At 40.9% G+C, this 23,934-nt stretch overlaps 1 protein-coding gene across 1 annotated transcript in view; it reads right to left on the minus strand.

Moving 5' to 3' along the window:
• The window catches only part of PALMD (palmdelphin), a 217,153-nt gene that overhangs the window by 109,869 nt on the left and 83,350 nt on the right, over positions 1-23,934 (minus strand). Inside the window, exon 2 of the mRNA XM_086954644.1 lies at positions 4,813-4,893. Coding sequence (XP_086810770.1) covers positions 4,813-4,893 — 81 coding nt within the window. The remainder of the gene's footprint in view (positions 1-4,812; positions 4,894-23,934) is intronic.

A 23,934-nucleotide genomic window follows, 5' to 3' on the forward strand; every position in this document is an offset into this window, starting at 1 on the left:
CAAAAGCAAACAAGCCCCCACATTAATGTGACTACCATATTTGTGCGAGTCAAATGTTGAACTTAAAAACATTTACAGATATGGATGTTTTGCTGGTGATGTCTTTCGGTTAAAAAGCAAGAAAATAAGCATTTTCTTCTTTTGTGCCATACATTTCACTATACCGTTTTGTGAAGGTGATGAGAAGCAATTGTGAGTATGTGGGCTCACAGCTGCCAGTCCAGGCTTGTCACTGGCAGTCAGACAGCCACCTCCAACGTTGAATTACCCATTGTAGCTTATTTCACGTTTGTACACAGGTTCATTACATAAAACCAAACTGACCACAATGCCCTTTCAGGCTTTCAGGCTGTCCTTTCTTTCACAATTGTTGATTGCCGGGGGCCGCTTGCGGACCTCTTGAACGTTACATGCGACCCCCCTGATGAACAGCAGCACGAGCTGCTGTTTAGTTGCTGAGCACTAATATTCAGAAGAAAGGGGTTATTAAACAGGCAACATTAATTAACCTGCAAATAAATTCTTGAACGTTTATTAAAAAAAAATACCCATGGCTTAGACCAAGTTTACCCACTAACCTACTCAAGTGGTGAATTCTCAAGGAGCATATCGAATATTACTAAAGGTAATTGCACTTATTGCATGCTGCCTATATGGCACATTGAGTGAACCATCCTCTATTTAGTGATTGTGAATTGAACTCATGTTTGCAATACTGATAATTGTTCATCTTCACTTTCACTAACACCATATGTTCAAAAGTATGCATTAAAAAGTTCAAACAGCTCCAAGTATTCATGGTTTTAAATGTTTAGTGATGGTCTTATGCAGCAACATTAACATGGGGTGGGCAGTCACCACAAGATGTCCACTGCCACTAACAATACTTAAAGATATATATAAAACAAAATATATCTGCGAAATGTATGAATATAGACTTACAGCTGAATGAGTGTTAAACAAGTTTGCTAACTTAAAAAGATGTTGGACGTAATTCATCACTGAAAAATATAATTGTGACATTGGCCATTTTACCTTTATGAAAAAGAAATAATTGTCTTTGGGTGAGTGTAGAATGTGATCGTTTAACATCACCATCATATTACACGCACCCTTTGAAAAGCGCATCCTAGCCAGTAGCTATATCAAGGAGTTACACAAATAGAAGTTTAAAAAATAAACGCTCAAATGAAGATAATTTGCTGGAACAGGATAACGGAGGGGGGAGATAAGAATCTGAATGAAGATGCAACTCTTAAAAGAAAAATAAGCAAAAGTAGAAATAAAAATGAAGCAACAGCACAAGGGAGTAATTGCAATGTAGTTCAACGTCCTGGGTATTAAATAAGAATGTACCAATTTGCTAAGGCATGGAAAGCCTACAACGAAAATATTTTTTTAAAGTTAGAAGATTTAGGAAAAGGACAACAGCAAAGAGCTATTGATAAATCATGGTAAAACGTGGGTTTCCCTTTTCCTTCTGTGTCAACCACCCTGGTCATGAGTTGCATTGATAGCTACGCCAGAGGCTATATAATGACACTGGTTTCTGCACTGCGCTGTTGCAGCACACATAGAAAGAGCAAATCACTTTGATTGATTGTTAATATGCAGAGAAGTATCCCTTCCTGCGCATAAACAACCCTCTCTGCTTACAGGCACCCTTGCTACATGGTGGCAGGGTGCCTGCACAGGATCTAGGCAGCTTTTTTTGCTCCATTGCTAGGGTAAACACTAGGCTGCATCGTATTCTTGTGAATATGGCGCATCCCTGCATTTTCACAATGTCAGAGCACAGCTCTGCCAAATTTGGCACAGTTCCGAACATTTTTAGGTAAATATGCCCCGTATATCGAACTAGAAAATAATCTAGATGCAAACTAAAGATCAGCACTGTAGAGGAAAGGGTATTTGTCAAATTAGTGCTGTGAAGAAAAATTGCTTATTTTAAGAAGCATCAGAAACAACATTTTCAGGTGCACATGATTGGTGGTGGAAACCACAGCCAATTCCAAGTTCAGGATTGCATTGCTCTGCTAGAATAATAACTGGAAAAACTTCAGAAAAGTCCACAATGCTACTGCCTAGCTGGCTGCTCAGCTAACAAACAGAAAATGTGCATAACCTGCTCTCAAAACACTCCACTAGTTTCCCCTTAAAGAAGGGCTTAGGTTCTAGATGCTTTGCATGACTTAAAACTGTCTAAACGTTTTTGCATAAGACCGTGACAAAATATTCTGTTACAAGCCCTAAAGGGATCTGTTTCATACCTGAAAACAAAGCCAGATTGAGCAGGCATTTCACAATGGTTGCCTCAAAATCATAGACGAGGACCCCCATCCTTAATTAGTCACTCCTCTCTCTACTCGTCTCTCAAAATTCCCAAATGACCAATTGTTGGCCGGTTCACAGAGCTTTTTCCACCCCAAAATTGCAATTTAGAAACACATTTAAGTGCATTTACAAGGGCAAAATCCAGTTCCTAACAAGAGATAGGCAGCATTACGGTTGCATGATGGTCCAAGGCACTAACTGTAGTACAGTGAAAAAGCCTTGGTTTAATAGCCAATCTGCATGAAATTACGGCATACAGTTCTGATCTAGAAATGAGTTAGTCCTCCAACTCCACAATCACACTTACAACAGGAGGAATAAGTACTTGAATAAAAGCCTCCCTAATCCTTAGTCTATTTGGGATGAGGAACAATTGGAGAAAGCATTTACCTTTATGCATTTTCGAAGACTCAGAACAAATAATATTGAAATTTATGAAGCAAAGTTCCTCATTTTGCTAAATAAAGACATTTAACTGAAAAATGTAAAATTTGTGTTGAATAATACATGTATCGAAAATATAGATTTTGTAGTAAATAATTATACATATTCATTGCAAGCATACATATGAAAGAATATAATGTGCTGACTTAAATTAGCCTAGCTACTGATGTCATATTACCATGAATATGTACATGGTTGGAGTGAAAGGCTCGTTTTCACATTAAACTGTTTTCTTGCACAGGATGCTTTTCTCTTCCACTGCAGATGCTGTACCTTTCCAGAAGCCTTCTGTTAGCTAGTGCATAGGCATTTGTTATGCACTAGACAACTGATAGCGATTTACTCATTGGGAGGAGAGGAGATGGCAGAAAATATGACTCGTGGGAAGAACTGTCTGAACCACAAGATGTGGGTGAAGTACATTTTCAAGGATGAGATTCTGTGATCTATTGTGAAGAGGTGAAAAAGTAGGGAGTTCACCTGTTCCCAGAGTTTCGTGAAACTTGATTGGGTAGAAGAGATGGGGAAAGTCTTGATTGCTACAATTATGCTTTAATGGATTTATATTAGCGTGTGGTCCTAGGGCAGGTGTGATATTTAGCATTACCTCCATTCAGGAGATCCCATTTGAGCCCTTCTCTTTTCCAGAGATGTCTGCTCATTTATAGGTGAGAATACTTTCCATCTTTGCAAAATTCTTTATTGCTTAAGTGCAGAGGCTTCATGCTTTTGCATTTTATTCTCTCCTTAGAACTCTTCGTTTGGTTTTATGAACTGACACCTTTCTTTCTTTAATAAAGAAATTGCCATTCTTATGCGTATTCTAGTTCAGGGAATCACTTTATGAAACACACTTGCTCTATCTTCTTTGTAATTCTCACTAATGTATTTTATCTTGTTTTGAGATAGCGACTACAGGATTATTTAAACCTGTAATGATGATGACTAAAACTAATGATTACTGAATTAATTATTCAATTTGAATTAATTGTCAATAAAACCCTGTAACTAACTCAAATTCTCTTTATTGACTATTGTGGAGCCCAAGATAGACTTCCCTGTTCATGCTGTTCGATGCAAATAATTGCTCATTTTTAATACACCTTGCTAACGAACAAATGTCCATACACCCAATGGTGGGGATTATTTCATCATTACACCCTAAGATTGAGATACAAAAATCCCCGCTCTGTCAACATATTTGCCTATAGTCTCTTGCAATACTTTTTGAGGGAGATGAACTATAAACACTCTTGGTGCTGGGAAACATCCTTTACATCGCAGTGATTAAACTGCGATGCATTTAGAACGCTGGCATTACAACGCAAGCGTTACATCGATTCCACTGGAGGGCGCTATAACCTAAGGAATAGTAAGATTTACTATTCCAACTCCTTCCCTACTGTACATAGACTGGTGTTGGAATAGTAAATCTTACTACTCCTAAGTCCAGCGGCGTCCAGCGCAAGTCGTTGTAACAACTTGAGTTGTAAAAACTGCGATGTTACATACCGCGATCATTTTGATCGCGTTGTAACATCACATATTCTTGGTGCTTTGTAGTTAGATATGTAATGAATGTTTACACTTTGGGCCTATTGGCAGGACTATACCGGTAAGACAGCTCAGGGGTTAGAGTTTCTTGGTTAATGACATAAGTGCAACTCAGGTGGTTAGAAGGAATAGCAAGGGACGCCTATAATATACAGTGATATTAAAATACAAATATCTGCATTTCTGCATGTTACACAGAAAAAGTACAAACAGACTTAAATAAAGTTTCTTAAACTGAACTGTCCTACAAAGCATTTCAGAAATACACATGCATACATACCCAAATGAATTATAGAGGTCGTAAAATGGGTTTACAGTATTATTACTGAATTATTGGCAAATCTAAGATCAGCTGCCAAAGGAGAGGTTTCATTGTTCCTGGAACATTAAGTAGATCCTGCTGGAACTAGATGTTGATCAATTGCCAGCAGTGGGGCCTTTGTAATTAACAAGAAAATACACAAGCCATCCTGAGCTCACCTTTAAATGCTGTAGCTTCAGCTTTTCCTCCTCTACTTTTGCACGTTTCTGGGTGATTTCTTCTTGTAATTTCCTCTTGTCCTGTAGGGATGAACACAAGAGCATTTCAATTTTAGTTTTACAGATTAGATATTGGTATTGAACCTACAACCCTGAATACAATACCCAGCTTAAATTACTATGTCATATCACTATATGTTCCTAATTCATACTATACTTTGTATTCCTTTCTGCACATATGTATTGCGGAGAATGCCACTGGTATTTGCCTCATTTTGTTTTTGAAAAATAAATAAATGTAATATGGTCATGGGGCAAAACAAAGCCCTTTTTAGAAAATGTAGGGTTTACGATTTTAAGTGATCAAAGCTGAAAATGAACAAATACATTCTTACATTCATTTTCTATCAAGTTCAATATTTTTCAAATTGAAGAAGATGAACCATATTATAGGCTGTGTTGTATCAAAATAGGTTGGAATGGTAATGTGTGCTTGCTAAAATATTTTTTAAATTGTTCCTGTAAGCATGGAAGTCCATTCAATAAAAAGCCAAGGGAAGCAGAAGTGTTGTCTCATACTCTTTGAACTTAATGACACTACAGGAAGTGATATCATGAACCATGACACTGATTTATTTCCAGGGACGCACATTATGTGACCCTAACATCACAGCAATTGACATTGATGAAGGTCTATATTAACTGTATGACTAGTAAAACAGTATAACACAGTCAAATATGTATTTTCTTTCATGGTGCTAACTTGAAGTTCTGGGGTATAACAGTTGCCCTGAATTGCAGTATGCGAGCAAAGAGACTAAGCCAGACCTCATCTAGTGGGTTCCTCCCCTTAAAAACATTCAAATTAATGCATTTTAAAGCATATTTTATACATTTGCTTACATTGAATAGGCTCTAAAAGGGCACTCATTAACTAATAAAATCTGTCCATGGTATAAAAAGACAATTATTATTATTATTGTTTTTAGAGTTTTATATAGCGCTAACTAGACCCGGGACATCAGGTATCATAGCACTTTACTTGAGAACCAGTTTCGTTACTTGACAACACATTAATTTATGTTAGGCACAGGGAGATTAAGTGATTTGCCCAGAATCACAGGATGTTGAGCATCATTGCCCAGACTTGAACCTGGTTCCCCAGCTTTAAGGTCGACGCTTTAGCCATAACGCTATATCCTCTCCCTAGATAACGAAACCTGATGTTACTCAGGAGATGGCTGCATTTCTTTCAACATGTGGTGTGGGTGTCCCAATTTTTCAAAAAGTACCTCCATTGTGCCAGGGCCAATATTTTGTCACAGTTCCCCCATATTCCATGAGTGTCACCTTATATCAAAAATTACAAATAAGTTGCCAGTGCCAGAATGTTGTCATTTATGCTGACAATATACCATAGGTGACAGTTATATTAAAAATTAGCTCAGTATGTTTGGGCCAGCATTTTTTCATAATTTCGACTTTCACAAATGCCTTGTTGTCCGCCATTATGCCAAGAAGTACCTCGAATATGCTAGTATCAGCATTCTGCCACAGATGTACACATGGCAAGAATTTCCTCAAGTATTCCAGTATTTTTTCACAGGTTCCATATATGCCATTAATTGTATGAATAAATGAATAGCAGGATTTCTAGGGCGCACAGCTATTCCAAGGAATGTCCCGGTGCAAAAACAGGAAGTAAGAAGTAGAGGCTGAAAGAATTAGAGGGTGAAAAACCATGTTTAGAGTTGTCTTCTGAAAGGCCTCTAACTTTCAATTTGACATAGTCCAAAGGGAAGTTTATTCTCGGCTTGAGAGCCCAGAAGAGAGAAGGAATTACCTCTAGTATGCCAGTACCAGTATTTTACCATGGGTGTCATTTTTGTAAAGAATTACCCACAGTTTACCAGTCGCAATATTTTATCACAGGTGTCAGTCATGCTAAGAATTGCTGCAAGTAGGTCAGTATCAATTTTGCCCTGAGTATCTCTATAAGACAACAATTACCTTCAGTATTTCAGGTCAATGACAAACTCACAAACATCGCATCACATTCTGACTCACACTCACATTGACTCATTCACTCACACACATTCACTCATTCGTTCATTGGTTCTCACTCAGTCTCTTACAGCCACATATACTCATTCTTATTCATTCTGACTCACTAATTTGCATTTACTTTAAATCTCACTCGTTCTCACTTACTGACACTCATTCCCATAGATTTTGACACAAACATTGGTAGAAAGAAATTTGCACCAAACTTTTACAGCTCTTCGAGGCATGCATAACAAGGAGAAATAGTTTAATTTCTCCTAATTTTTCCAACTTTGCATGTGTGCTGCATTGCGCAGTCCACATGGAAAGTGGCAAAAGTCTTCAAGCATAGTTTTTGTACAGGGAGGGAATCCTTCAAGTACAAAACCTATGCTTCAGAGGATACACAACTCCATGCACTTTGGCAGAAGGATGTACGTGTTGACATGTGGCTGCCAAATGAACGCCAGAACACAGGGAGAGAAAAAATCATCATATCTAAGCAGATATGACATTTTTTTTCTCTTTCTCTCTGAAACAAGGCAGTGCAGCAATTCTGGTGTCAAATAAAAGCAAATCTGGATCTCAATCACAGACAACCTGTCACTGACTTTCACTCACTTTCCCTTAAACACAGGTACTTACACATACAGACACCCTCGATCATACAAGCACATGCTCTCTCTCACTTAATCACACTCTCGCCCACACAACATACATTTACAAACTATTTTTACGTACCACAGTTGTCAAAAAAGCCTCCATTCCAGCTATGTGTGCTCTATTTTTTATTACAATGATAGTCAATAATAACAAGTGCATGAATTAATGAATGGTGAGCTGCCCCTGTGTTCTTGTTGCAGATTCTGCCACCTCTGAGGCTAGGAGTCACAAAGGCAGGGACAAGGTTTGCAAGGGAAAAGCCAGTGATCACAGCATTGACCCCTAGTGATCCCTAAATGATGTTTGTGTGTGAGGAATTGGAGTTAGCCACTATGGAAACAAAGCAGGCAACATTAATTCCAGCAACGTTATTGATACTCATTTTTACGACCCACTTTTATGAGGAAAGGAGCCTCATGGCATGACCCCAAAGGATTCCGAATTCCTTTCAAAAAACTTTAATTTTGATTTCTGTTTTTGTTCGGGTTTGGACAGGTCATTAGAGTCACAAATAATAGGGTGGATTTCTGAATAACTGTCAACAAGTTTTCTCTGGAAGGTATCATCCTAGTCATATTAAATGGTCCCTCAAAGCCCTACCATCTTGCTCACTTACGGCATAATGTAGACCATGGGTACTCACAAACATTTTCCCAGGGCCCAAAACGTTCTGTCTGTGGTGTGACCAAGGACCTCACTGATGCTGAGGGTTGGGGGAGGGTTGATAAGGTGGGTGTAGGGAAAGCGAAGGGCAGCAAAGCAGATGCCTCTAGTGGCTGAATTGAACAATGTGGAACCAGAAATCCTGGGATGAATCCCAGTCTCCCCACGTGGCCAATATTGTGTGATCCTATGCAGTTGTTTTATTTTACTTTTGCTCCTTTTTCTTCATTATCACAGGAGGACTTTGAAATACATGACTTCAGGATGTGCACTGTACAAAAAGTCTCCTGTGTTTGATTTATTAAGCTATAATGTTAATGCCTGGCCACCAAAGGGTGCACATAACTGATTTGCCTCTTAGTTCACCTTTGTGTTTGAAAACTATTACTTAATATTAAAAAAAATCTCATTGCACTAATATAATCTGACATGTTAATGATATACACTTCTTGAATTTTGAAGAGACATTATCATATTTTTACATATAGCTGAAAGATGTCTTTATAAATGAGGGTGTTCCTAAAGTGAAGTGGATCATGACATTCTAGTTACTTCTTTTATTAAAATGCCATTAACCTTTAAGTAAAACGCTTGTTTGTGTTTTTAACATATTTATTTTTAATCTTAGTGCTGAGTCGAGTTAACAACAGCCCAGGGCAGGGATTCACCCAGGGGCCGCACATAAAGGTTAGGAGAGCCACATGTGGACCCCGGCCGTAATTTGAGTATCACTGAACTGCAGATCATTGTACAAATGTATAAAATCTCATTCTGCTGTACAGTAAGTAGACCCCCATGAAACCTTTACAAAACAATGTAAAACAATAAATAAATAATACATTAAATGCACTGGGCAGTTCAAGGACAATTCAGTGCTAGACTCCAACACCAGGCAGTGAATTTCTGATTATAAGCTTTTGCCCATGTGGTTGCCCAAGAGGTATGTGGAGCTTGTAGTGCCATACAGTGTGGCATTGGTCTTGTTACTAATCTGTACTTACCTAGTGCCCTCTAACCCATGCTGTGTAGTAAGAGACAACCAGAATTGGTCTGCTGTAGGCCCCTTAAAATTCTGTACCCTCATGCGACAACACGTTCTACACTGGTGATCGCTACATTCCTTGTACCTATCCAACAAAACAATACAATGAAATACAATTGGTCTCAAACAGCATCTCTTAAGCCCCAATTACTCTGTGCCTAACGAAAAGTGGCATACAATTCTTGCAGCCACAGAGTGTGCATTATGATGGTTGCAAAGGAATAAAAAAAAAGCCTGTAATGATTGTCAGCATCCACAGGTGGCAGCACAAACATGAACACCATTTGTGCCAGCGTCTAAACGCCATAGTGGTGCTTAACCACCATACAGACTGCAGGGGATGGTCCTGCAAAAATATTGACTCCAGGATATCCTTTATATCATCAGGGTAACTATATAGATGCTCCGTCCATTACCACCCCCTTTTGTACTGCTTTTGGCCGCCATAAGTGTGGCAGGGTATGCTCAGACGTGAGTCCCTTGCTCACTTTGCCACTGGATTCAAACAAGCCGGGCTGAAGACGGCTGGAATGCCAGAAACCGGTCCTCGGAAGCTTGTTTCCTGTCCAGGGAAGGCATGGCTTGGCAGTTCGGGCTGGACCGTTCCCATGAGGCACAGGGTCAGACTGATTTGCATATAGCCATGTTTGAACTGGGGTGGCAGAATGGGCTAAAGAACGGTGATGGATTAAACCCAGATCTTTTGACTGGGTGGAAGTGTTTGATTGGTTCAGATGCTCCATCCATTACCACCCCCTTTTGTACCGCTTTTGGCCGCCATGAGTGTGGCAGGGTATGCTCAGACGTGAGTCCCTTGCTCACTTTGCCACTGGATTCAAGCAAGCCGGGCCGAAGACGGCTGGAATGCCAGAAACCGGTCCTCGGAAGCTTGTTTCCTGTCCAGGGAAGGCATGGCTTGGCAGTTCGGACTGGACTGTTCCCCTGAGGCACAGGGTCAGACTGATTTGCATATAGCCATGTTTGAACTGGGGTGGCAGAGTGGGCTAAAGAACGGTAATGGATTAAACCCAGATCTTTTGACTGGGTGTGAGTGTTTGTTTGGTTCAGATGCTCCGTCCATTACCACCCCCTTTTGTACCGCGATAGAAAATATAAAAGGCTTATTTATAAAATTGTTGAGTGTGTGGGGGCTCCTGCATGACTAAACATAATGGCAACCCTACTTTCAGCAAGAGTGCGCCAAATAAAGGAGAATTGAAGCAAACGTGATCAAAAGGAGAAAGAGAGAGGGAACGTTACAGGTTCCTTTGTGCTTTAGCTCCTTGCGTCTGATTTCAACTGCACATTAGTGCAGGCGAGCCAACAATACTCCCTAACGTTTACACATGGGCAATTGCAGGTTTTTAAGAGAAAACAGAAAAAGTAATGCTAGTCTTTGCTCCATAGACTCTAATTGCCTGGTGGCAGGTGGGTCTCAGTCATATTTATAGCCAGTGTATTTATTTCACAGTCTCTCTCTTAAAATTGCTGCATTATTGATGGTAATAGAGATACTGGATAGGAGGTGGTGTTGGGGCAGGAAATGTATCCTGGATGCTATACAGGGTGTTCCCCTGACCTGAGTGCATGTATATCTTGTATCCTGACTCTTATTTTGTCCTTTGTGTCACACTAATCCAAGCTTCAGTACATAGGCCTAGGCCTCTCCCTGACTATGTGAGATCCTGGGCCTGTCCTGTGACCTAGAGGGGTTCACCAAGTGTGCTCTCATAGCCGACAGTAGGCTAATGTCTCTGATGTGGATATGGCACATAGAGAGAAGGTGTCAGCATACCATGCTTAAACGAAATCAACAGTGTGATCACACATTTTGCAACTGTATGACTTGAATTATATTGAGGCCTACTGACCTGTGTAAAGTTCCACTTTTATGTGTATGTCCAGACGCTTGTAATGATATTCCATGTGTTGCCAAGTATGTGTGACACATGAGTGGTGTGTGAGTGAGCCAGAGTAATGAAGGCTGATGGAATCCATTTTTGATATGCCATTACCTAGCCTAGCTCATTATGAAGGGTGAGGACTTTGCTCCCAGGCCCTGAACTATAATTAACTGCATTCCTGTAGCTGGAGGGGAGAGATCCAGACACAGAAGTGGCCAAAAGGGATACCTCCTGTGTTACTAGGAATGGAACTATCAGTTCCTTGAATTTGGGACCTGAACATTCCTGCCCAGAAAAAGTTACATTAAGAGAAAAGCCCTAATCACGACTCTGCCAGGGGCGGCTCCTCCATGTGGGTGGAGGAACCTCGCCCCACTGTTTTCTCGAAGCAGAAACATAAAATAGTATTATAAATACCATTTTATGTTTCTACTTCTCGCACAGAGAGAAAGCAGAAGTGTTTGGTTCGGGGGCGAGGCTAATCTAGGGCTAGGAAGGAGTGGCTTGCCCACTGCTGAGGGCGCTGACTGGTCGGCCCTCTGGGGACGACCAAACCAGTCATGCGCACTTTGCCTTTTCTCCATGTAGGCTGCATGCAGCTTACATGGAGAAAACGACCTCCCCATAGTCGCCTGGCTGGCCGGCGTTCCATCCAATCACAATGCTGCCATCGCAGCATGGTGATTGTCTTAGGGGAGGGGAGGGAGACTTCCTGCTTCCAAGAGAGGAGTAGACACGATGCGAGACCGGGCCAGCGAAGGTAAGTTACGTTTTTTTTATACCCCCCTCCCTGTGCTACCCCCCCGGCCCACGCGACCATGCCTCCTCCCCCCACCCACCAGTCATGCCGGCTGTGACTGAACTCTGCTGTTGCTTTTATGGATTGACATTGGGAACTGTTCTTACAGCTATGTGCACCATGCAGCCCAGATGTTCCTAATCCTCCCAATTACAACTTTATGTCTGAGCATATGATGACTTCATATGAAGGAAAGCAAACCTGCTGCCAACTTCTTACTATAAGAATATAAGTAGTTGACTAAAGGCTGGTTTGTTACATATATTTGCCATGAAAAAAACGTTCATTTTGAATAACTGAATGGATGACTGATCTCAAAAATGAATTCCGATAGCCAGTGATTTTCTAAAAACATAAATTGAACTGGCAAAGCTGCCTCGTATTTTTTCTTCGTCAAAGGGCACAAAAAAGGTCGTTGTTGCTTACTGAATGGTAGTTCGGGTACGCTTCGCAATATACTGGGCACAGTTTAGATATTATCAATCCTTGGATGCGAGAACAATGCAGGACAGAAAAACTGCCAGAACAACCACTCCAAGACCAGCATCTCGCACAGGGCACAGGCTTCTTAAGCACCGAATGGAAGAAAACACAATGTATGTTGACTGAACACGCTGGAAATAATAATGATGTTAAGGTAATCCCTTTTAATTAGGTCATTAAAGGGTAGGTTCAAAGTATTTTGAGATTAGCCTTAAATAGGATCAACTTTAGGTCGAGTGCATTCATTACAAAAAAAGCAGTCACTATAATGCACATTTGATCAAAAAACACTATCCACCAGGGTGCAAGGGCAGCCTGTAGACCTTTACCATGAGATCAATATAAAAAACAGGTCACATGCAAAACTACTGCCCATAGATTCTGCATGCACCCTGATCCTCTGTGGAATCAGATGATAAAAGTATCCATGTCGCCTCGTTGCTGCATGTAAGACTGTGGCAGGGTTTTAATTCGTCGAGGGCTTTGGGTTTGAATCAGCGCCTGTGATTCATTTTAGCCAGACATGTTTCTGCCTAGAGCATTTATCCCGCTTTATTTTGCACGCAAAAGTCTGATTACTTTGGGCTTGTTTGTTATGCTCGACACAGCCACTTAGCTGTTAATAACTATGTACGTTGCCTGGCTGTTTACACATAATATTTCCACCTGGCAAGCAATGTGCTGTGTTAAATTACAGCACGATTCTCTTTTGAGTAAGAATTTACAGAGAGACTTCGTTACGCAGTAAATGACGGGGTGCTCAAATTCAACACTTTCAACCAATAGGCGATGCTTTAAGAGAAATGTCTTCTTTAAAAAAACACTGGTTAAATAACGTGTTATCACTCGCATGTTTGAAAATACATTGAATATACTCTGATATTTCACTAAAGGAACAGTCTTGCTCTAACAGTAATGGTTTACAAGTAGGAATGTATAGATCAGCACACATTTAAGCGGGCACGCAGTTCTAGTGTTTAACAACTGCATGGGTGGTGGTCTCTGGGGGAGGGAAGCCAGGTGCAAAGGGCAAAGGCCATATAGCAAGGCCCTAATGACCATCCAAAAGCATCGAAACCCTTGTACAGCAGACATTCCTTACTGTTGATGCATGGTGCAAATTATTCCAGTAACAAGAAAATAGACCATAAGGGGCCCGTGCATACACCTCAGTAACCTAAACAATTTCAGAAGGAGTACACACTCAACACATGTCTGGACTGATCCGAGAACTATATATCATTTTGGCTAAAGTACGGTTCCAGCTTGCTTCCACGCATCCATACAAAGTCCTCCAGTAAATATTGCATTTATTTTTAACTTTGCATAGCTGCCAAGGTTTCAGATTGCTTATGTGTGACATTTTCATAGTTACAGTGTAATTATGAGTGTCATTCAATTCAACAACTATGAGTGACACTTTTTAGTGAGCTAAATAAATTATATATATATATATATATATATATATATATATATATATATATATATATATATATATATATATATATATATATATATATATATATATATATATATATATATATATATATATATATATATATATATATATATATATGAGGTACGTGGCGCTCCTAGGCAGCATACAGCATTCAGCCGATCAGACAACTCAGGAACCAGCAAGACCCGTAGTTTGGTGCAAATGTTTTATTTAGTGTTCAGCCCAGCACCAGTCCGCCATGACGCGTTTCGGCTAGAGATAGCCTTGATCACATGACAACGTCACGAGGGCTGATCACCCTTTTAAAGTGCAATGTGCCATCACATGGTATTAGAAACAGAAAAAATACTCTCAATGTTTCTAGTGCTCGAACCAAATAATTACGGCATGAATGCCCGTATTATTACATAATGTCACTCATTTAGCATCACAAATGCATGTTAATACAATATACATTGTAAAATTGTGCGTAATGTAAAACGTTCACTCTTAATACAGTACAAATTAATAAAAATTAATACATGTATATTTACAGGGCACTGGCAATAATAAACTTTTAAAATTCATATAAAAGTTAAAAAAGGCCTATAAATAGTTATATAAATATTAAAATATAACTCAAATTTTAATAAATTTATAAAACACATTTGATCAAGGTATTACATTTTGAAATCCATAGATCAATTAAGTGCAATAATGCCCCAGTGGGCATGTACCCATGCCAGAGATGTAAACATTATACTTGTGCAAAATATGCTAATTGTGCAACATAAGTTGATGGCAGAAAAGTGCTACCAAGTGCGTGAAATGTTAAAATTTGAAAGAAAAATATCTATTAGTCATGGAGGGAGAAGGGGATGTCGAATATTCAAACATAATGTACAATCCACAGTTCATAGTCAGACAATACTGTACAAAGTGCACCAACTCAAAATATCTGAGGAATTTAAAATATCAGAAGAATTTAAATGGCTGGCTTAATGTATCCTACTCAGATAATTTCAAAGATAGGTGTGGCAGTCCTCCCCTGTATTAAGGCCAAGCGGTGCCTTAGTGTCTAAAAGGATTATATAGCGAGTCTCAAGCTTTCTTAAAAGGGACTCCCTATCACCGCCTCTCCTTTGGGGAGGAACACAATCTATCGCGAAATACCTAAGTAGGGATGCATCCTTTCCATGTTTGCTCTCGAAGTGCCTGGCCACTGGGTAAGCTGCATCTGCATGGGTGATCGCACGCAGATGTTGCAGTATGCGCTTATGCACCTGTGGCCTGGTGCTGCCAACATATCTTAGGCCACATGGGCACTCCAAGACATACACAACAAATTCTGATTTACAGTTTAATTTTTGTTGGATTTTAATTGGAAAGGGTGAAAGAGGAGTGGAGACCTCACTCTTGCTGATGCCATGTTTGCACGCTTTACAGCTTGAGCATCTTATAAAGCCTTTACTATCATTGAGCCATGTTCCTGATACCACTTCAGGGCTGCTAGATACAAGACTATCCTTCATTGAGTGTGCTTTCCGATAGGTGATGCTAGGATTAGTACTGATGGCTGATCCGATCACTGGGTCACAAGAGACTAAGGACCAGTTGTCTTTAATTATTTTATGGATACTTTTGTGTTGTTTGTTGTATGCCATAATCAGTCTTGTCTCACCTTCAGCTCCCACAGTGGCAGGGCTAGCATGTGCACTACCTGAGCCCAGGAGTGCAGTTCTATCAATTCTATTGGCCCTGTGGGTGGCATTGTCTATCGTATCTGTTTTATAGCCACGCTCAACAAATCTGACCCTACAAGCTGATTGTGCCAACCGGCACTCTTCCTCACTGCTGCAAATCCTTCTGATGCGCAGCATCTCCCCATAAGGGATGCTGCGTATCAGATGTGCTGGGTGATGGCTTCCAGCATGCAGCAGTGTATTCCCAGCCGTGGGTTTGCGGTATAGTGTGGTATGCAAGTTGTTTTCACAAACAAATAACTCCACATCCAAAAATACAATGGATACCCTACTTAGAGTGCTCGTGAATTGAATGTCCAAGTTGTTAGTATTCAATTCTTCAATGAAAAGGGTCACCTCTGACTCAGATCCATCCCATACAAAAACCAGGTCATCTATATATCTTAACCAAAGTTTAACTTTGGTGTCCATTACGGTAGCAAATTTCTTCTTCAGGACCTGCTCCTCCCAGTACCCCATGTGTAGACAGGCATAACTGGGAGAGAAGCAGGCCCCCATTGCCACCCCCCTGGTCTGTATGAATAACTGGTTAGCAAAGAGAAAGATGTTGTTCTCAAGACAGATATTAATCATATCTAGCAACATTTTAGAATGGTCATAGAAGCATGGATTTCTTTTCTCCAAGAAATGTTGCACCGCCCTTAAACCATCAATATGGAATATGCTTGTATACAGCGATGTAACATCCATAGATACAAGGACATAGTTAGGGCACCATACGAAGTCTTGGATCTTTCTTAGTAAGTCACTGGTGTCAAGAATGAAAGATGGCAGGCCCCTTACATATTCCTGTAGAAAATAGTCGATATATCTGCTCATATTCTCTAATAAGCTGTTGCATGCAGATATTATGGGCCTGCCTGGGGGTTGTTGTATGTTCTTATGTACTTTAGGGATGAAATATATCACCGGTGTAACTGGATGATCTTTTTTCAGGAACTTGTATTCATCCATTGTGATGAGGCCCTTGCTTCTCCACGCTGATAGTTTGAGGTAAATTTCGTTCCTAGACTTGGATGCCTCTTGCGCGGAAATGCGGCGATAGCACTCTCTATCATTGAGTTGCTTGAGGGCTTCCTCTAAGTACATTTTGCGTGGCCAAAGGACCACGTTGCCCCCCTTATCAGATTGTCTGATCACCAGGTTCTTGTTTGCTCTCAGTTTTTTGATAAGAGTGTGGTATTCTTTGTCACTGTGGTCATATCGTTTGGTTTGATTAGCAGTTCTGATTTGAAGTGCCTTGAGTTGAGTGACAACACGGTCGTGGAAGATATCTATATTATCTTTGATCATTAAGGGGCAAAATTTCGATTTTAATTTAAAATTTGTTACACAAGAAAATGGTAGCGGTTCACCCCCCAGTGCTTCCTGACTCTCAGTGGAGGGGCCAAATTCCTCTTGGTGTAGTTCCAATAGCTCTTGTGTTAGTGCTGCCCCCAACACAGTAGTATCTCCATCACTACCAGTTGAGAACGTAGTCGGAGCAGACACTTCACTAATAACGCCAGTGTTGTCATTGGAACAGGTACGTGAAGCAAAGTGTTTCCGTAGCTTCAATTTGCGAACAAACTTAAAAACATCGATTTTTGTAGTCGCATAGTCAAAGTTTTCCTTTGGACTGTACGAAAGCCCCAATGAAAGTATTGCAGTTTCTTTTGGAGTTAGGTTCACATCAGAGAGGTTGATGACCGCTTGCGAGTTGGTTTGGGAAACTTTAGCGGTAGCTGGTGTTATTACTGTTGAGCTACCTGTGTTTTGTTCCATTGTTTCCTGGTGCGCTGTTTTCGCGGCTTGCCATTTGCGTTTGCGGCGTTTGTTGCAGTACCGCCTTTCTGCGCGCTTCCTGTTTTTGCGCTGGCGGCGGCTGATTGTGTCCCAGAGCGGAGGGTGAGTTTTCGATCCTGAGTCACCATCTCCATTTCTTGCCCTGGGGTGAACTTGCAAAACCCCAACATCTGCTGGCGTCGCATCTCTGATTCTGATTCACTTTCATATGTTGAACTCTCTCCTGAAACAGAGGATACTTCAATCTGTTGTGTTGGCACAGTTGCATTTTTGTCAGCAATGGTGGTGGGAGCTATATTTAAAAGTTCTTTGCTATGTCGCTGTTTGATTTTATCATAGCGCTTGGCAAACGTGAAGATTTGGCCATTTTCGTAGTCCAGCCGATCACGCTGGAATTTGTATGCCTTCCTCTTCTTTATTATATCTTCCTCACGCTTGAGTCTTACTGCCATTTCCTCTCTGTATTTAGTTATTTCAGCAGATGGAGGGAATTTATCAATCTCAGCATTGATGGCATCAATCTCCTCCAGTAATTTGACCCTGTCGCTTTCAGCGTATTGTATGAGGATCCCCATCAAGCGTTTGGAATATATATATATAAAGTTTCCCACAAGGCTGATCATTAAATCCAAACTCTTACTTTCACAGGTAAATAAAAAAAAATACACCTCTCCAAAGACTCTGGACTGGCTGCTACTTACCCACTGATGGTAAATGCTTGCACTCAGCTGAAGGGGTTTCTAGCAGTGGTGAACTGGTGTGCTCTGCTACATTACAATTTTCTTAATGCTGCTCAGTGCTTGACTCTTTGGCCCTGTTGGCATCGCACAACTTAGCTGACCTGCACAGGTCACAGCCAGCTAGGGCGCTCTATTATTAATGGCACCCACATTCATTTTTGATTTACTGATATTACTGCTTTGCCTTAACCAGCTTATAAGTATTTTTTTCTTTTTCTCTCTTTTTTGCCTTGTTAAATGCCTTTAAAAATTATTTCATGGAACGTTAGAGGTTTGCACTTCCCCATAAAGAGGCAGAGAGTCCTAACACACTTAGCCAAGCTCAAGCCAGACATTGCTTGTATACAGGAATCTCATCTCTCACCAGAAGAATCTGTCAAACTTAAAAGAGGTTGGGTTGATGAAGTGTTCTTTTCCCCGGGTGATGGGAAACGCATTGGGATTCTCATTTTATTTCATAAATCCCTCTCAGTCAAGATAATTGATAATTCAGCAGATCAACTTGGCAGGTGGGTTCTGGTTAAGTTTGTTGTGGATAATACTCCAGTTTCGCTTCTTAACTTAAACGCTCCAACCACAGGGGATGCCTCTTTTTGGTCTTCTTTATCCCCTCACATTACCCAACACTATGAGGACAATTTCATCCTGGCGGGAGATTGCAATGAAGTTTTTGATCCCTTTCTAGATAGGCATTCTACCAGCACATACACTCCTCATAAGTCGCATAAAGCTTTCAAACAATGTATTAATCAGTTTAAATTTATTGATGCTTGGAGGTTATGTAATCCCACTCTAAGAGAGTACTCTTTTTTTCTCTCAGCCCCACCAGACTCAATCTCGTTTAGATTATTTTTTTATCTCCCATCATCTCTCTCAGTCTCTGTTTGCCTCTGACATTGTTTCTAGTTTGATCTCGGATCACGCACCGGTCTACATTCATCTTGATATTCTGCAGAAATCACCCCTCAATAGGAAATGGCGTTTTAATAATTCCTTGCTTCTTGATTCTGATTTTGTCTCCTTCTTCACTGCCTTTTTTCATGACTTTTTATTACGCAATGAATCCAATGAGGTGCCTTTTCCTGTTGTGTGGGATGCCTTCAAGGCATCCGCTAGAGATTCTATTATTGGGTATGTCTCTCGCAAACGTAAGAAAGCAGAGCAAATCACTAACGACCTTCTTTCCAAGATTAAGAAACTGGAACATTCTTATTTTGCTTCTAAATCCAAAGATTGTTTAAATGAACTCATTGCTACTAAATTGCAGTTCAATAAATAAGGCTTCCAATTACTTATTGCGTTCTAGTGCTAAATTTTATGGTGGTCAAAATAAGGCCGGTAAACTATTGGCAAATTATTTGAAAGTTAAAAAGAATAGGACTAATATAGATAATATCTGTTGACAAGATTCTGTTTTGCGACATAAAGATGAAGACATCTTGGGGGAATTCCTTCAATTTTACAAAACATTATATTCGTCTGAAGCAACTTCCACACCCCAGGATATTTGTCAATACTTTTCAGAAATTCAGTCACCTTTTGCTACCCCTCCTGACTTTTCTCCATTAGAATCAGATGTAACTCAGAAGGAACTTCTTAGTGCTTTGAAATCTCTCCAAAAAGATAAGGCCCCAGGCCCGGATGGTTTCACAGTAGAATTTGTTCTCCATTTTTTGGCATTACTTATCCCAAAATTACGTACACTAATTTCCACTTTATTAGAATCCGGCTCTTCCTCAGGCTCGTTCTCTGACGCTCTCATCTGCATTCTTCCCAAACCAGGTAAAGACCCACAGTATTGTAAGAACTATAGACCCATCTCCCTAGTGAAAATTGATTATAAAATCTTCTCTAAATCCTTGGCTCTCTGTTTGGAATCCTTTTTACCTGATTTATTGGGGAAAGAACAGTCTGGTTCCGTTGAGGGCAGACTGCTTTTGGATAACACTAGATTGTTCTTCGATATTCTCTCCAAGACTTCGCACTCTTCTCATTACATCGCTGCAATTGCCTTAGACGCGAAAAAGGTTTTTGACAGAGTCGAGTGGCCGTATCTTTTTCAGGCTTTGAAGTGGTTTGGCTTTGGCCCAAAAATCTCTTCCCTCATTTCTCTTTTATATTCATACCCTAGAGCTGCGATTGCAGCAAATGGTGGTATTTCTTCTTATTTCTCTCTTGGCAGAGGGGTCCGTCAGGTATGTCCCCTTTCGCCTTTTCTATTCAATCTTGCCTTGGAGCCATTCCTATTGCGAATTTGCCAAAATATTGCCATAAAGGGATTCACTTTTCAACAGTCCACAATTAAAATGGCGACTTATGCGGATGATGTTTTATTTTTCTTGTCTGACCCCACGATTTCGTTACCTGCTTTTTTGACTGAAGTCAATTCATTTGCCTCGGTCTCCGGCTACAAATTAAATAAAGATAAATGTGAGATTTTACCATTGACTAAATTCACTTATAAATCGGATTTCACTAACTCGTGTTTCACGTGGAACCCTAACTGTATCACATTTTTAGGCCTCCATTTTACTCCTACTCTCTCAGGTACGGTTTCACGTTGTATGGAAGATTGCTTAAAAAAATTGACAGACCTTACCACAAAATGGCATCCTCTATATTTATCTTGGTGGGGCACATTAGATACTATCAAGATGATGCTTTCCCCTTTGGTTTTATTCACGATTTCCAATATACCATTCTCTATCCCTCACAATTTAGAGAATCCTCCGTCTGCCTTCCTCCGCTCTGTAAACTTATTAATCTATCACTGTCCTCTGGCTCTGTACCAGTTGCCTGGAAACAGGCGCAGGTAATTCCTATCCTGAAAAAACCTGCTTTGGACCCTAAAAAAGCTGAACACTATCGCCCCATCTCTCTCCTCCCGTGGGCTGCTAAGCTGACTGAGGCCCATGTTAATACTATTCTAGCAAAACATCTCCATTCTGCGAATATTTTAGATCCCTCGCAGAATGGGTTCAGGCCCGGCCATAGCACCGAGACGGCGCTCCTGTATATGGCTGAACATCTTCGCATGTTAGAGGATTCAGGTCACACGGCGGCACTTGTGCTCCTCGATCTAAGTGCCGCCTTCGACACTGTCTCCCATGACATTCTACTCCAACGTCTGGTTGAGGCAGGGGTGGATAAGCTGGCCCTTGAATGGTTCAGATCTTTTCTATCTGATCGCTCCTTCAGGGTCATCACTCCCCCCTTTGAATCCAAACCTCATGCGATTGCCCAGGGCGTCCCCCAGGGATCGGCCTTAAGCCCCACTCTTTTTAATCTTTATGTCCAGCCGCTGGCTGATGTCGCCATGCGTGGGAACCTCTCCATCGTGTCCTACGCAGACGACACGCAGCTTGCGGTTGCGATTAGTGGGGCTTCCGATCTCGAGGCAGCCAAGTTCCGTGAGGGACTCATATCTGTGGCCCACTGGATGAATGATAATTTCCTACAATTGAATGCTAAAAAAAACGAGGTGCTCATTGTGGGGAAACAAATTCATCTGTGGGGTGACAGCTGGTGGCCACGCGAGCTCGGTCCTACCCCTACCCCTGTCACTGAAGTCAAAAACCTCGGGGTATGGTTTGACTCCCAACTGAGCTTTTCCACTCACACTAAAAAGACCGCGGCATCTTGCTTTGGAATCTTGCGTCAGCTTCGGTCCACCTTCAAATACTTTGACGCTCCTACACGTCAACTCATTGTGCAAGCTTTGATTCTGTCTAAATTAGACTATGCCAGCTCTCTTTTTCTTGGAGTCAATCAGGCTGAGCTCTCCCGTCTCCAACGCGTCCAGAACGCTGCCACCAGGGCTCTGGTTGGTTTGCCTAAATTTTGTTCAGCTAGGAGAACCATCTTTAATCTCCATTGGCTCCCGGTGGCACAGAGAATAAAGTTTAAATCTTTGATTTTGACATTCAAAATCCTTAAGCTTTCCTCTCCTCAGATTCTGCAGAAACTCATCTCTCCTTATGTTCCAGCTCGTTCTCTGCGGTCTTCTGTTCTCCACCTTGCCACTGTTCCCCGTTTCAAGAGATCCAGGATTGGCGGCCGCTCCTTCCGAGTCCTTGCCGCCAAACTGTGGAATTCCTTGCCCGTCCACATCCGTGCCATCGATGAGCTCCTGGCTTTTAGGAAGGCGGTTAAAACTTTTCTTTTCCCCTTAGCCCCTTAGTTCTTGCTGCCGTCGTGTTGTGTTTCCCACCTCCTGTCCGGTTTTGTTCTGCACTAGCGCCAGGACGCCCCTTTGCTGGGGCAGCTGTGCGCTCAATAAATCAGGATAACATAACATAACATAACATAACATAACATAACATAACATATCCCTTCATTTAATTTCAAGAAAATTAATTCTATCCTTTCTTCATTTTTATGGGGACGCAAAAAAGCTCGCATGTCCATATCTAAATTAACGCGCCCGAAAACAGAGGGTGGAGTAAACTTCCCGAATCTTTCTTTGTATCACAAATCATTTCTACTAAATCAGGCTTCTAAATGGATTGAAGATTCTTCCACATTCTCTCCCTTGTGGACAAAGCTAGAATTGGCATATATATCTCCCTTTTCTTTTCTGGAATACCTTTCTTTTTCCCGCCCACCGCAGTCTATTTCCACTCCGATTCTCAAATACACTTCTAAAATTCTGCCATCTCCGTTGATTTCCTCATTCTTTGACCAACCTATCTGGCATAATTCCTTGATTTTAATAAATAATAAACCATTTTTTTGAAAGTCTTGGAGAAGCTGTGGTCTCATTTGGGTGCATCAAATATTCCGACAATTTCGTGTTATTTCTTTTTCAGAGGCTGCTGCATCTTTTCGTCTTCCTCTTTCTCTCCATGCTAAATATCTTAAATTAACACAAGCAATTCAATCAGCTTATGAATCGCATACCACATTGACTTCCACGTCACCTCAGGAACCTCCTATCATTTCTCAATTACGCACTCTGCTTACCAGAGGGACTAGGACGTCCAAGATTTATTCTCTGCTACTTGCTCCAGCATCACCACGCACAAAGACTAAAGTGGAGCAGGCATGGGAGGGGGATTTGGGTATCTCATGGTCGGTTGAATTATGGGATAAGCTGTGGGTGAGGTTACGTAAATCTTCCAGGGCTGCAAATACCATTCAAACGTTATTTTTTATTTACAACCGACTCTTACTCTCTCCACTTATTCTTAGTAAAAGATACCCTGACTTGCCACATACATGTTGGACTTGCTCTACACCTTTCGCAGATTTGCTACACTTGCTTTTTAATTGCACTCCGGTTCATACGTTTTGGGTTAAGGTGTGGTCTCAAATTAATAACATATTTTCTACCACACACCCATTCCATATATCTCATATTTTTTTAGGGAGTATTTCCCCTATCTGGGATCACTGCACTTTTAGCATAAAAATAATTTACCTGCTTATTGCAGTAGCTTTTCAGCAGATTACCAAGGCTTGGAAGGACCTCACTAAAATCTCGTATCAGGCTTGGTGGTACACTCTATGCTATAACCATAGGCTAGACACAACGTTTGTTTCTCCACTTGTTTTGGCTCCGAAACGTAAACAGTTATGGGACCCAGTCACCTCCTTTTTTGATTCATGTGCCCTCCGCTCTCTGCCTCGAACCCCATTCCAACAGGAAGTCGCTAAACCTCCTTGATTTCTCCTCATTGTTTTTTTTTCTACTTTCTATTAACAGATACGGTACTATTCTTTACCATTTTCACATATTAATTATGGTTGCATATTTTATTATAGCTGGTTACTTATACAGTCTATTTACTTTGACATGTC

The sequence above is a fragment of the Lissotriton vulgaris genome, chromosome 1_1 (genome assembly GCF_964263255.1).
Source record: "Lissotriton vulgaris chromosome 1_1, aLisVul1.2, whole genome shotgun sequence".
Classification (NCBI taxonomy): domain Eukaryota; kingdom Metazoa; phylum Chordata; class Amphibia; order Caudata; family Salamandridae; genus Lissotriton; species Lissotriton vulgaris.